At 35.5% G+C, this 15859-nt stretch overlaps 1 protein-coding gene across 6 annotated transcripts in view; it reads right to left on the reverse strand.

Moving 5' to 3' along the window:
* The window catches only part of TBC1D5 (TBC1 domain family member 5), a 295713-nt gene that overhangs the window by 58050 nt on the left and 221804 nt on the right, over positions 1-15859 (reverse strand). For all 6 annotated transcript variants that reach the window (XM_048950415.1, XM_048950416.1, XM_048950417.1 and 3 more), the window contains one exon: positions 12055-12161. In XM_048950415.1, the coding sequence (XP_048806372.1) occupies positions 12055-12161 (107 nt within the window). The remainder of the gene's footprint in view (positions 1-12054; positions 12162-15859) is intronic.

Below are 15859 nucleotides of genomic sequence, written 5' to 3' on the forward strand. Positions count from 1 at the left end.
CAGCCACTTTCATACTTTTAGAGGAATCACACACTAAATACAGATACAGAAGCGCATGTAGGCACAAGTGCAGTTTTGGACTTCAAAGTTTTCAAAATAACATACATGTATAGTTTTTTTGTATGTCTTTTAAGCATGTATTAGCCACAGCTCCAATTGAAAAGATATCTAAGTATGTTTCAGGTATTTTAGGTACACCGGACTCCATCCTAATATTAGAATACAGAGCCTTATTTACAGGTTGCAAATGTACTTCTCCAAACACACATAAAGGTAGTGGAGATTTGCTGGGGACCTTCTGCATTGCTTTATGGGAGAAGGGCTGGAGTTCACCCATACCCATACCCATACCCATACCCATGCCCATGCCCATGCCCATGCCCATGCCCATGCCCACTCTTTTCCCAGGTGAAGGAGCTGAGGACAGGGTCAGAATCCCATGGAATGCAGAAGGAATTCCTTAAACTCACAGAAACTGCTGAAAAACTCTCAAAACTCCCATCTGTGAGGGGCTGTGCTTTGTACACTTAAAATCTGCAGTATTGCCCCTTCCATTATGGGCGTCCAGGGACATACTGCATAAGATTGTCCACAGAGCTGTGTGAAACCATTCATGGGCACGCTGCTCTTGCAGTGCACTGGGGAAACCACGCTATGCTGTAACGTAACATTTAACCATTTGAATACACGTTATTTGCAGAAGCTTCCATGCAGGTGCCAGCGGAGGATTGTATTCAACATTATTTTCTTTGTCTAGGTGTTTCCTTTTCACCCTTTCTTGCATATTAACAGAAAAAAAAAAAAATCTAATCTAATTCTGCACAAAATCGGAAGGCCCGGAATAAGAGAGACAACAATGAAAAACGATTTTCAATATGTCTGATGAAAAATGAGGCTTATTTCATTTGAACATGCTATTGCCTCAATGCCGAGGGAAAAGCACTTGTCATTAGAGAAATGAATTGCTCAGCTGTTTATAAGCAGAAAGCTCTGGGGGAATTTCCCGGGGCCCAAAACACAGAGCATCGCAGGGGTACACAAACATATGTTGCAGGTGTTTTAGGGTAGACAGGTGGGAAAACCTCAACTACTGAAAAATACTCCACTTAATAGATTGTATCTGAAACCAGATAACCTAAATGTAACAGAGGAAAAAACAAACAGAACAGCAACGGTGAATTACACATCCGCACAGCAATAGTCTCGCTGAAATAATTATCTCACCAGAGCCAAACGGGACTTTTCTTTTCTTTTTTTTTTTTTTTTAAGCAGTTTCTCTCAGTATATTAAACAAATGCTTACACATCTTTTCTTTTTTTTCTTCTAAATGAATAATATTTTAAGCCTAGAACAAAGAACGAACTGAACTAAACATACACAAAAAAGAGAAAGATCCAATGTTGCCTTTTTTATTTAAAATATATTTTTAAGGAGACACTTTGTACCTTTTTCTCTTCTTTACTTGTAGTAGAATATTATTTTTTTTATAATCCTCACAGAGGATAAATATTTCTGTATTAAAATTATTTTTTTCCCCTTTCATTTGTTTCTAATTGAATTTGGAGGAACACCTGACCCTACATTCAGTAACGATGAAGGGGTCTGCAAAGCTATACCTTTTCCACTTACATCATCTGTACTTGTTTCTTAAATAAAAGAGACAAAAAGAAGGGAAAAATTGGTCAGGAAACAGAGGTAGAATACAGCAACTTAGACATGGATAAGCATCTTTGCATTTTGTTCAGTTCTGCAGCAGTTTTTCACTGATAATTCACTGATAATTAATATGAACTGCATACTAATGATTACTTAATAGCCTAGCTGCAGTGAGAATTTAACTTTTCCTCTTTTTATTTGTTTGTCAGTTATCCAAGAATCTGACTCCACTCGAAGACTTGACTTACAAGGTATAAGCAATAGCTTCACATTACATAAACAGGACAAAATATTTCGTATACTAACTGTAAAGCCATCCCAAACTCTAGAGCACCCAAAGCATATGCCACTCCCAAAACAAAACTCTCATCTTTCTCCTCCTAGCTATTCATTCTCTGGAATGAACAATTTGTTGAAGCACAAAAGGTACTCCATCACTCACCTACAAACCACAGAGTTAAGTACGTACTAGAAAGAACCAAACAACTGAGGCATTAGAGGACATAATGTGCCAATTTTAAAGTGGTTCAATGCCAGTGGTTAAATATTATCCAAGACATAGGCTGACAGTCTGCATCTATCAGCCCTCGATATGATAGTAGAACAGCATGGAAAATATCATGCACAGAAATAATAAAGAACTTTCTCTAATCACAGGAGTCAGGAGATCTGTACACTAATACTGACTTTGGCACAGAAACACCATAATTCTCAAACTGGGAATAATACTTCCTGTTTACATTTTTCAGAAAGATGCTGTGGGTCTCAGTCGCAGAACTTGTTATTCACAATGCAATAACAGCATGAAGAATTATCATATTTAATTGCTTATGAAGAAAAATTAGGGAGAAATTTCTGAAATAAGAAAAAATCGCAGAAAGAACTGAGAAGGAAAAAATTCTGCTAATTGAGTCAAGGCAGGAAGAAACCCCCGAACTCTGATCAATCTGAAATAAATCATCTCCAGTTTTGTTCCGTGACAGCCCTTCATCCCCCTGGCAACTAGAAAATTCAAATACCAGGATGATATTTTAAATACTGTGCATTATGGTCTGTTTTTAACATCACGTACACATTCTTTCTCTCACATGGGCATTCTATGACAAGAGGTATAGAAATGAAGAAATGACAAGCGAGATTTAAAAATACTTCAGTGACTTGACTGAAAGAAATTTCTAGTTGCCTGTTTAAGATCCTTGTCCTAACTCACTCAAAAGCTTGTTTTTTTTTTTTTTTTCCATTTATCATTTTACGCCGTATTGCATTTGGTAGACCAAATCAATCCATATCAGCTTTTATTGATATTCCATACAAAAAGACTCCAACTTGCCAATGCTCAAGTTCATAACCTGTGTAAAATCCCTGTCTAGCATAAACAGAATCACTTAAGTACCTTTTAAATCTGCCTCTTAATCATCATCTACTTTTCAACCGAACCCTAGGTTTTAAGAAATAAATTAACTAAATAGTGAGATATAAATCTGACAGCGCTCAGCCCTACCCCATGACAGATTTACACACTGGCATCTTGCAGCCCCGTGTGGTTAGAACAAGAGTTTTACAACTGTGGAGGAAAGATCCAGGCTTTTCAAGAGAACACACAGCGAGCCTTGCTTTAAACCCTGGAATGTTCCAAATTATGATATTTAAAATATGACATCTTTATGTACAGAAAAGCTACCATATTATGGTTTTATTGGCACTCGTTTTGGACAACCTGCGTAACTCACTGATGGTTTTGTGAGGAATGCAGTTATCCTAGGCTTATACCGATAAAACCCTTGTTAACCACACTTTCAGTATTATGTCTTCCAGACATGTGCTTGTACACAAATCTCACACACCTGAAAAAAAAAAAAAAAAAAAAAAAAAAAAAATTTCTTTGGTTACGTCTGCCACATGGAAAAGAAACTGAATAATTTATGTTCTATGCATAATATGCCAAGTAAAGCACTTGAAACCAGTCCCTAGGGAGTGAAGAAGGCTTTTTCAAAGAGCCTCATGCACATAACACCATAGAAGGAATACAACATTGGTGTCCTTTCCTCTAAAACAGAAGGGACTTGCTAAGTTCCTGGTGCTGTGGGATAAGCAATTTGTTTCATTTTGTGATTCCAGCAGTGAGGGGGCACGGGAGAGCCATTTTTACCACTCTGCTTCCTAAGGAAGACCAAGAAACTTACCCTAGTTCTCTAAATCTAATTTTCCATAAAAACTGTTGGCAAAGGAGAGTCTACACCATTTCCACTTCTATCTTGAAAATATTTTGTTCTTTTAGAAGCGTTTTACAATACAAACAGATTCAATCAAATAACTTTTGTATAGGACAATTAATAACATAAGCTGTGTCAATACACCATCAATATATCCATATTTATATCAGAAGAGATTGAACTTAAATTCCATCCTACTTGACTAGATATGACTCAGTAGCTAATCTTCCATAGATTATTGGAAGATTATGAATCTATTTTTATATAACTCACAGTTTGTGTTTTGCAATTTTAGTCAAAGAAACAAATTACGATACAGAGAACTTTTGATTAGGTAGAGTCAGAGTGCTTTAAGTGCTTCCTTTTGACAAACTACCTTGCAAACTAGAAGTGATTAATTGAATTGTCAGTTTGCACACAAGAACCATAATCACCTCTCTCTAACACTGTTAAATACATTTTAATGTGGTAATTTTATAGATATATCATTACTCTTTAGGAGAGGGTCAGTAGCTTCATACGACTTTTTAAACAGAAGCAAACCAATCATCTGAAAGAAGCAGCCCCAAGAAATTCACGTGCAGTAAGTTTTATTGGTAACAAGAGTAATTAAGAGCTTAAAACGCTTCTATTCCTTACTTTAACATAAAATATAATCGGAATTGCTTTTACTTTGCTACTAAGGGTATTGCTTTGCTCAAAGAGAAGGAACTATTTGAAGTTTCAGCTTCCAAACAGAACTTTCTCTTCCAACCTGTCTTTTGAAAAGATTTTTATACTACATGACTGAGCTTATGAATTCCCAGTGAATATTAACAGGAACACTTATCAACACAGAAGAACAATTCCTTTCCCATTTCCAAATTTTTCCTCCGTCAGCCCTCTGGATGAACATGATGTTGCCACAGCTCTTGCTTTCTGTTGCTAATAGAGAAGACTCCTTCATAAAAGAGCTATTTACGAAATCTGAAAAGAAGGTTAAAAAATACACTTTTTTCCCCCTCATGCTTGCAATTCTTGGTCGTGCTGACTGACCAGCAACTGCCATGACTATTTATAGAATAATGGCTGTTACTTGCTATTCTATACAGCATGATCATGTATTTGCTTGAATTCCAGTCAATGGCAGAAACAGTAGTTTCTGACTCACCTTTTGGTGTCTCCTGTGAAAGATTATACACTTCCTGTGGGCACAGAAATTGCCAAGCATACCACCATCAACCTCACTGCCCTCCAGACCAGCAGCTTGCATCAGCAGTGAAAACAACTACATGAACATGCCCTCCTTGCTGAATATATTTTCATTTTCAGAAGTAGATTGCAGTGGTGTTCACTTGGCCCTATGTATAGCTGGGATGAGTGCTTTATTTCTGCATCATCTTATCTGTAACACAGCTCAACTACGAGACATGTCACTGTAACAAAACTTAGCTTTATCTTGCATTATTTCCCTCAATTTTTTCCACACATTTAAGAGCAATGGTTGTTTAACTTGAATTAATATAATACTTCTGCGTTCTTATCTACATAACTGGCCTCTGTATACAACACTAACAAGAGAGTGATGCTTTAACCAGCAATGTCTTTGGCAATTGAAAATACCAGCTTTCTCCTTAGAGTGATGACTACTATGTTATGTATGAAACTGAAGAACAAGGAAGACTTTGAAGGATTTCTCATGCACAAATGACTAATGAACTACTTACTTTCCAGGAATTTTTTTCTGAAAGCATTACTTATGACATACATGATACTTTGAAGATAGTGACTATTTCATAGTGGGTTGATTAAATGGTTAACTTTTTTGGAGAGATTGGAATATAGAGAGATTGCAGTTGGATTGTTGCCCTGAGAAGGGCAACAAAGCTGGTAAGTGGTCTGGAACACAAATTTTATGGGGAGAGGCTGAAGGAACTGGGATTGTTCAGTCTGGAGGAGACTCAGGAAAGACTTTATTGCTCTCTACAACTCCCTGAAAGGAAGTTGGAAGGAGTACTCACAAGTTGTGTCACGGGATGTTGAAGTTGGATATTAGGAAAAAATTATTATCTGAAAGAGCAGTGAGTTACTGCAATAGGCTGCCCAGGGAAGTGGTGGAGAAACAGCCCCTGGGGGTGTTCAAGGAAAGGGTAAACGTAGTACTTAGGGACATAGTTTAGTGGGCAATATTGGAGATAGGTGAACAGTCTGCCTAGATGATCACAGAGGTCTTTCCTAACCCTAATGATTCTATGACTCTATGAATTAACATTGAGACAGATGAAAAAGTTACTGTACTATGAGTACTGAACACAAAAGTTTTTTTTGTATTTTAAAAAACATAGGTACAATGGGAACAGGTTTTCAAACAACTGTACAAAAACAAAGGATTTTTAATCCACGGCAAACTATTTTTATGTGGTACTATAGCAACAGTTATACCAAGTAATTTATCATTAAACTCATAGCTGCTTGTTATATTTTATTCACTTAATGAAACACAATAACTTTTCAAATGGAAAGCAAAACTTTCTGAATTCAAGAGCAGAAAGAATAAGTTAATAAATATATAAAATATATGCAGTACTGAAGTTGTATAGGCCTTCATTAGAAAGCCTACCATGCAGTTAAAGAAAAAATATTCATTTATTCAAAAGGAAGTGTTTAAATTATATTTAACCTTGTAGCTGTAAATTGGGAAATAAGACCATCAGAATACTTAGGTTCACCACAAGGAACATAATGTGGTTGTAAAACCAGATCCTGACACATTTTCATCTATCTATTAAACATCCAAGACTTTAATCTTTCAGACATTAAGGGAAACAGAAGTTCACTGTGTAATGCCACTGAATCACTAAAAGAAAATGCATTTGTCTGTTTCTCCTAATTCTCTCCTCCAAAATGAAAAGACACGTATTAAACTGTACTGCAACACATCATTTCCTTTACCAGTCACAGTCCCTGTGAAAGTGACTCTCATTAAAAGCACAGCTGACCTTACTCATATCAGCACCTCACATTACTTTGAGATACTCATCATCCCAGGCTGACTCAACCTCCTCAAACTCCTGATGTATTGTTGTGAATCTCCTGAAAAATAAGTCATGTTCTTTATGATAGGAAAAAAAAAAAGAAAAAGAAAAAAAAAAGAAAAAGAAAAAGGGAAAATAAATCATTTGTTCAGCCCTCCTTTCTTCTTTTGGTACTCTGACAAAATGGACTAACCACCCCATCCAGTACCTTTCTGAGTTGGTAGGAATTAATGAGCTGCTAATGTCCAAAACCTGCCAGATTCTAACTTCTGATTGGCTGAAATCTGGTCATTAAAGAGAGGTAATTAATGACAGATTGCATAGACAATGCTAACAAACAAACAAAACAACCTCAAACCTGTTTTTCTCCTGCCACAAACAGCGAAACAAACAACACTGACATAACGGCAGCTTTCAAAGGCCAGTTGCAGCTCTGCAGCAGCACCTCAGTTAATGAGTGTATAGAAAAGGATCCATCTGAAGAAGAAAGTGAAACTCAACAGCCTTTCAGGCACATGAAACTAGCTTGGAGAAAACTCTGAGACGGTGGCAGCTACTTAAGAAGAAAATTCAGCTGAAAATTCATGCACAAAGAAAGAGTTCAGTTCAAAATTTCAGTAATATGTTTCCCCTTGTCATTTACTGCTCAGATTTTGAAGTGTTAAAAACTGGAATGTAAATTTCTCTGACTGATCATTACAGAATGATCATAACCATAAATTGTTGCTTAAGTTTTCTGTCAGTCCCTGTAACTTCAGTCATGATGAGGTAATACAACTTATTTTAAATGTCATGGATTTACTTAGAATTTAATAGTCTGTAAAACTTCTGTCACCATTTTCAATGTCAGCAAATACCTCAAAATACAGTGTTGAAAAAATAGCAGCAGCAGTAATAATAATATTATTAGCATAAGTAACAATTTCCACTGACCAAATACAGCCCCTTTCTTTCTCTCTTTTTAAAATCAATGGCTTATGATAAGCAGTGTCTCCATTGAATAAAACTCCTAACAAGCTTGTTTGACAGTGTAATTCACTATGTTAAAATATCTGAAAGCAAACATATTTGACAAAATACTAAGAATACAGTACACTTTCAGACAAAGGATGGTTGTCAGGCTCTTAGTATGTAATGTGAAATGGAAATATTCTGCGTTGTGCTTTAGATTTGTAATAAGTCATTGTGATAAGGTTAACGCTTCAACACAGAACAACATAGAAATAAGCACACCCAAAGATGAAAATTACTTTGCTTATGTTGCTGTATTAGAATTTTATTTGCTAAAGGGTGAAAACAGATTTGCAAAATTCACAGTTAACTTAAAACAATAGTTTTAAACCTTTTATTCCTAGCCCTGGCTGCCTTCAGGAAGGAAAGAACATCTGGTTATTTAAGGAACACAATATGTTCACATTTTCTATGACTTTTGTTTCTAATTGGGTTTTTTAATTTTTTTTTATTTGAACAACTTTAGTTAGAACTATGTTTTTTAATCACTTTATATTTTTCTGCTGCCCTATCTCTGTATATCTACTTCTTAATTTTGCAGATTTTGCTTTGAAAATTAACAGTACTCAATGGTTTAGATATGTGGAAAAAAATTGAAAATATATAATGGAATATTAAATACAGAGATATACACCTTCCGAAAAAAACCTAGCTTTATTTTCTCATTTCACATAAGCATACTTACAAAACTCCATTCCTTCATGAGGAGCTCGACTTCAAGATCTGAAAGGACTGTAATTTCACAGAACTAACTTTCATATAAATAATTGAGGTAATGACCTGTTCAAAGAGTAGAGATGTGAAACAAACACTCTGCTAAGCAGGTTAACAATATCACCCTATTTGAAGACAACAATTCTGATTTGAGATTTTCATTAATTGAGATTAAATTCAATTGTTGTACACTGACCCATACTCAAAGCTATTAAATCAGTCTTTCAGCCCACCTATCAGACACAGGTGTGTTTACTTGGTTCCAGCTATTATATAACTCTGTATTTCCTTTCAATGGTACTGGAATAGATTGGGGATGTAGAACTGGGAATGTCCTCCTAGCCCAACTGCCAACCCAGGTCCACTAAGTCAAAAGCAGAGCTGCTGTAAGGGCAAGTACAAAACATTTCATACTACAGTTATTACTGGATTTTGCTAAGATTTCTGGTGAAGTTTGATTCCACAGAAGGTCAGGAAATGTTATTTGTTCATCTGTAAGAAAAAAAATGGTCTCATTTTCTTCTGATAATTAGGTTTTCTCCTAGCGAGGTCTGCACTGCAATGCAGCAAACAAAAAATGCTGGGTCCATCAAGCCACAGTTTACCTTTCCTGATAATCTACAAGGCAAATAAGTAAGATGAAGTTATCGGTTATGACAGATGAAGAAAACAGAAGCAGAAATAACAGACTGTATCAGAGGAGCAATTTCTGATTATCTCCAGAATCAGAAGCTATGGACAGGAATGCCACATGAAGAAGGCCACATGAACTACTTCACAACCTATGAGAGACCTACTTCTCAAAAAAACCTCTCAGTTTTATGTTCGTGCCATCACCCGAAGATAACATTTACTAACAAACCTTTAAAAGGCAGATTGCTATTTACACCTATCCATGATTTCTCTACTGCATTTCCTGCCTAGCTGTGAATCCAAGCTCCAAGGCGCAGAGAGCAAACTTGCCTCAGATATTTGGAATGACACTTTACATACTTGTTATGTTCAACAAATAATGAAATAAGCCACTGGACTATGCAACAATATCCCACTTCATACATTAAAAATCAAGCAAAATCCTGGAAGATATACAATACAGAACAATTCAGTTCTGGCTCAAAAGATGGAAATTGCACCAAACTAAATGTAATTTCCCATTAGAAGCTAGAAGTGGTTGATGGAGAAATGCGCAGGAAAACATCAAAGAAGGAAGAAAAATCATTAAGCAATGAATTTGCTAATCATCGCTTACAAGTTACACTACTGACTAAAATCTCCTTGTCTTTTTTTGCAATCTCCTTTTATCTGCTCAGGGAATAAAGGCAAACTGAATTATCTTTATGCGGAAAACAAAAAAAAGGTATTCTAATTTTCCCACTTACACTGGTATATAATCTGTGTACTGATTTTTAACTCCTGCAGCACCCATGATGTCTTTTTGAGTCTTCCCTTTCATTCTCACTAATGAAAAATTTTGACAGACTAGGAAAATTTATAAGTAGTTCTTGGACCACACAGAATAACAAGCCACAGTAGACAGACTCCCATTTCAGAAATATGTTGGGTTAAACCAGCTTATGCTTAGAGACACATAAGTGAAACTTTAAATTACATCTCGAGAAAGATTAAAAAAAAAAAACACAGGTACTTGTTACTGCATTGGAAATATACTTCCCTCTCTGACCAGAAGGTAATTTTTCATTTAGAGAAATCCTTTTGAATAGAAAACCTTCCTTCCTTATTAAAGGAAGTCCAAACTTGCTAATATAGTCTCAACCCAAAAACCCAATGTTAAATGAGAAGCAGCTATGAATTCCTTTGGGCTCTCTATTCTGCGGAAATCCTAGCTTTCTAATCTTTAGAGTATTTCCCAAACAGCTAAGTAGAGCTCAGAAAGGAGGAACATTTGCACAAAAGAGAGTTAACGGCTTATTCACCTGACTGAAGGGAGAACTATCTGAAAGACACAATAAGGTCCTACACCCATCATTTCTCTGAAAGTGATTTTAGACACATCTGAGAAAGTGAATTATTAGGATGCCAAGGCCTTATGAGCCTGACAATTTCACTCTGCTTCAGACAAGAGAGTGAGAAGCAGAACAGTGATCAAACTTCTTTCATAGGATACTGGAGGCTTACTTTGGTCCATTTTGCTGGTTGTACAGCTTGTATACTGCCTAGGATACTTTGGAAGACAGTTGAATAATTAGTAATTTTTCTTCCTTTTAACATATTCCTTTGCTAAACAGCAGATTACGTACGGATTGAGCACAATATCTCAGCACAATTTCCCTCCCTCTATGTCTTTCCTCTAAAAAATAGTTCTATCTTGTTTTGCTCATGAAGTACTTAAATAAATGCTGGCAGTTTGATTTCACAGACTGCTGCCTAAATCTTAAGAAAAATTCTTGAGATCTAACATTAAAAACTTTCTTACACACTTAAAAGATTATATATTTCTCGTCATGAAAGAAATCTTTGTGCCCGAGAGGAATGAAGAAAACAGCTGTAAAGAAAGCAGCTGTAAAGAAAGCTGATTTCTGCAAAAAACTGATACAGAAACAAAGAGACAATTTTTTTCTTAATCCACAAAAGTGTAAACATTGGTATTGAATGAAATTTTGCAGAAAACAGTCAGAGTGCAGAAGTGCTGAATTTTTCACTTTCAAAGGTGACTTGAATCAGGAGATGAGGGGAATCAAACTTTACACTGGCAGCTTACTAATGGGACGTGCTCAAAGACAGTTCAAAACCACTAGCACAAATTCTGCTGTCTGCCAAAAATCTGAATATTGAAAAGAATATCAAGTGCGACTTTGCCTCACACACTTTATCTACTATATTGTGGATACTGAACATGTATAATAACCACATACATATGCATGCCCTTCTAAATCAGCAAATAGTTAATCAATTTTGTAATATAGTTGAGTGTATCACAAACTTTAAATTTATAAATTTATATTTTTTATTTCTGTGAATCTTTTCAGGTTGTTAACAATAGATACTCATTTTTAATTGAAAGTCATCACATAACATATTATATATTGTACGTGGGCAGTGTTTTAAGGATTAACAGTGATTCATCTGTAGACATCTCAAGAAAAAGTTTTTAGTTACTAGGGTTAATATATAAAATACCTGTTTCCCTCAAAAGTGTACTCTGTGATGAAATACGTCTGTGCAGAATACCAAGCAAAGGAGCATAAACACCTGCACTTACCTGAGCTCCTGTAGAAGTTTAGTGCATTAATAGGATGGAATTATTTTAAGGGTAAAGAAACTTTATTTTATTCTTGTTTATCAGCCTCCTTCTTCAGCTTGTCAAGGAAAAAGAAACTTGAAACTATAGTCTATCCATCAAAATATAAATTGTTATTAATGTCATAGCATTCAGAACATTCTATTAAAGAGATTCATTTCCCATGTTTACAGATCCAGCCTCTCACCTTTGGATCTCGAAGGAAAAGTGCTCTTAGGATAAGGGAGTGAACGTCTCCAATAGGAGGATAATGCATCAGAAGTCCCAAACAGGTCTGATAATTACTTGATATCACTACAATGAAAGTGAAAAAAGCAAAATATTATTATGTTATTCCCTGCAAATTTATGACAGTTCAAATGTAGCTGCCTTTTCCCTCACGAAGACTCTCCAAATTCAAGCAGAACTCAGACTAAAAGTTGATACTGTATTACCACGCCCTTTGACTTACACTTGATCCAATATCATTAGGGTAAAAAAAAACGGCATTATCGTTAAATCTACCACTGACTGTATTTCATAGACCTTTATATTAGGATTCACTTCCAGATTTAGGTGCCTAAATTTAGACACTTCTTTGTAAGGTGTGCATGGAAACTCAGCCAGAGCCAGTGGAGGTGGGGGAAATACTGTCAGTGGAGGTACAAAACCAAAAGTGGACACTGGCTTTTCAACCACTCACTTGCGGATGTTATATCCAGAGGTGTTAATATGTGAGGTCCTGCTTATATGGTAACTTTTCCCCGCTCTGATAATTCTTTGCTGAAATATATTTTATTGTATTCTTATGCACATAGACAGATACATGCACTCACACATGTAATCGCACATTCATATGCAAATATAAACTGAGGTAAACAACTCCCTGTTTTCTAGTAAATCAAAAAACTTTTTATGTAATGTTAAGTACAAAGGGAAAAGGTTAGATTTGCATTTCAGAAATACTTAGAATGAAAATACACTGTTAACATTAAGAAGAATTTTTTACTTTTTTGGAAATTTTTAGGAAGTTGATTTTATACGAAGCTAAGTATATTCTATACAGTTCTTTGCTTGTCACTGTCATCTTCTGTTTCTTTCTTTCTTTTTTCTTTTTTTTTTTTTTTTTTCCCAAATCAATCTCATTATGAGTGCAATTATTAAAGACATCTTTTCAGGCAGGTCTGTGTAAACTACTTCATTTCTTTTGCACCATCTAAATCCAGGCAATCCATCTGCCACAGCTGTCAAAGCAATGCCTGTTACTGGCGCTTGCACTGTGCAATATAAAGACAGACTCAAACGCTAATAATTATAATGAAATTTTTAACAGACTACTATTCTGAGAACTTTAGTTGTAACAAGAAATACTTCTAATCAGGCTTCCACACCAGAAAAGATCCTGCAAACATAGACTTATTTTGAATCAATAAAAGGCAAAATAAATGACTGTTCTGTGGACAGAGAGATTTAAATGCTTTACATTTTTTTCTTTCATGTGAATAAGCCTCATATCCTCCCATACCTTTCCTCCCTCAACAAGAGGATTACGGGGAAAAGATGCAGGACTGGGCAAAATGAATAATTATAATCTGTGTAGGGAACCACTTTATCATCTTCATTTCCGTTGCTGATCCGACAGCTTGTAATTTCATACATCTGCTTTCATTTGTAAAGCACTCACTTATCCTACTCATTCTTTATCTGTTCTGCCTGTTCTTTTCCTATCCTTTGTTTTTCTTGTTCATATTCAGGTACCTGTTTTTTTCTTCTTGAAGTCACAGAGTGGCATAATGAACACAATACAATGGTCTCAGTCAGAGATCTTTCAGAGGAGCATAATACCAGCAACACATATTACACAACCAATCCAATTCTCCCGTGTAAATCAAATTTCAGATACTGTACTACAGTTATGATTATACCTTTTTACCAAAGCAAATAAAAATACTGACAATGGATAGCACATTATGCGTACTTTTATAAATGACAGGTATTAAAACCAATACATTTCTGTTTTGAGCACGTCAGTACATGTTCTATTTTGCAATGGAAAATTGATTAAATTATTCTTCCTTTATTTGTCCTGGAAGAGTTATTTGCTGTTGCACTGATACAGAGAAAATTAAATATTAAAAAATCTGATTTTTTTTAATGGCACAGACTTGAACCCTGACAAAAACTGATATTTTCAAACAGAAGGCACTTACTCTATTAATTTTTTGAAATGTAGAATAGAGAAACAATGGAACAATTTTTTTAAAAAAAAACAACAACTTTTATGTCACCAACTTAGTCCCCTATGCTCCCTAAAAGATCAGTTTTAAAATGAATCCTTGCCACCACTGATATGTTTAAAAAACTCGGACCTTAATGAGGAAGGTCTGCTAACTTCTATTTTGTTGTTAGTGATTTTCTCATACATTCAGCTCTTCCTTTTTCATGTAGAAATTGTTGCAGAAAAGAATATCACTGCTAGTGCTCTATTTGCTGGATAATATTGGGTTAAAGGGATTACTTTGCTGAAACACCTATTGGTATCCTTCTTCATTTCAAGAGTGAACAATCTTTGGCTTTTAAGGACGAAACGTTTGATGTTATCAAAGAAAGTGGCAATGTTCTTAAAAATGATGCAGAAAATAGCAGATAAAAAATCCAACCCTCTCCTTTTCTGTAAATGAAGAGTTAAAAGGATTTCTGAGAATCAAACCTAGGACGAAGTTTCTGGAGGAAGACTCTACAATACCAATTTCTCCTGTCTCAGCCATAGCTGGATGGTGCTACTGTACAGGGCGAAAGACCATCTACTGCTTTGTCATATAAGCTTGATGGTTGCCACTCTGTGCTTGTCCTTCACTCAATGTCTTTGCAAGAGTCACATCTGGATTCAACTCACACTGTGAAAACCAGTTATCACTTTGCCAGAGAAAAATGTGATTGGTATTTCTAGGGAAAGCAGCAGAGAAACTCCTGTGATAGAAAAAGCAACCTTATTGCCTTTTGATTAATATTTGCTACGCAGTGCCCAGAGGAACATTAAGTTGCTTTCTCTTCTCTGCTTTATAAAGACTGACTTTTCTCTATTGGTCCAATAACCATTATTGGATGCAAGCACCAGTCAAAAAAGTGGAAAACTAACTGTACTTGTCCTCAATCAAGCCCTAATTTACTGCCACCTGTCATTTGTTCAGAGTTTCACGTCTGATGCTGCCAATCCTGTATGAAGATGACTTCCTAACCCAGGAATGGTGTGACTACTTTCCCCTGCTGCTTCACGCATTGCTATGTTCTATTTAGTAGACCTAAATTGAGTTAAACATAGATTATGTGAACATCTTGCACTACAACAAAAATAACAAATCAACTCCTCTAAGAAGAGGCTATGGTTCCTTTATTTCTCTTAAAATATTCAGAGTGCTTTTAGGTAAGAAAAAGTATATGCTAATAATGCTCATAACTAGTCTTTCTTATCAAGTGGGAACGTGATAAAAGTATACTTATTCAAACACTCACCAGTCAAAATTAGATTCTTGAAGGGAAGGTAAGTATATAAAATACATACATATTCTTTGCACTGAGCTCTCCTTTCCATTCTGATTTCATGAACAACTAACTGCTCACATTCAGTCCATATCAGTGAAAAATTAGTAACACACTCATTTAGATTTGACACACTTTTAAACAAAGGTGTTTTTCTTCCAAAGAATCCAAGGAAATAATTTATTAAAACTCACCAGTAGTTTGGTACATGACTGGACACTTGGTTTGTGAGGATTACCACTGCAAGAATAAAGCTCTGCATGGATACAGATGTTAAACAGAACAGAGCTGTTCACAGAACGGCTGTATACATCACTACATATCGGCAGTCTTTAAAACAATCAAGTCATTTCAACTATGTTTTGTGTATGCACAGTAATCAAGCAATCAAAACGTTACGCTCTCATTAAATAAGACATAACTTGTGTAACAGAATTTTAAAATATAATAATAATAAAAAGAAATATATAGCA

Source organism: Lagopus muta, chromosome 7 (genome assembly GCF_023343835.1).
Source record: "Lagopus muta isolate bLagMut1 chromosome 7, bLagMut1 primary, whole genome shotgun sequence".
NCBI lineage: Eukaryota > Metazoa > Chordata > Aves > Galliformes > Phasianidae > Lagopus > Lagopus muta.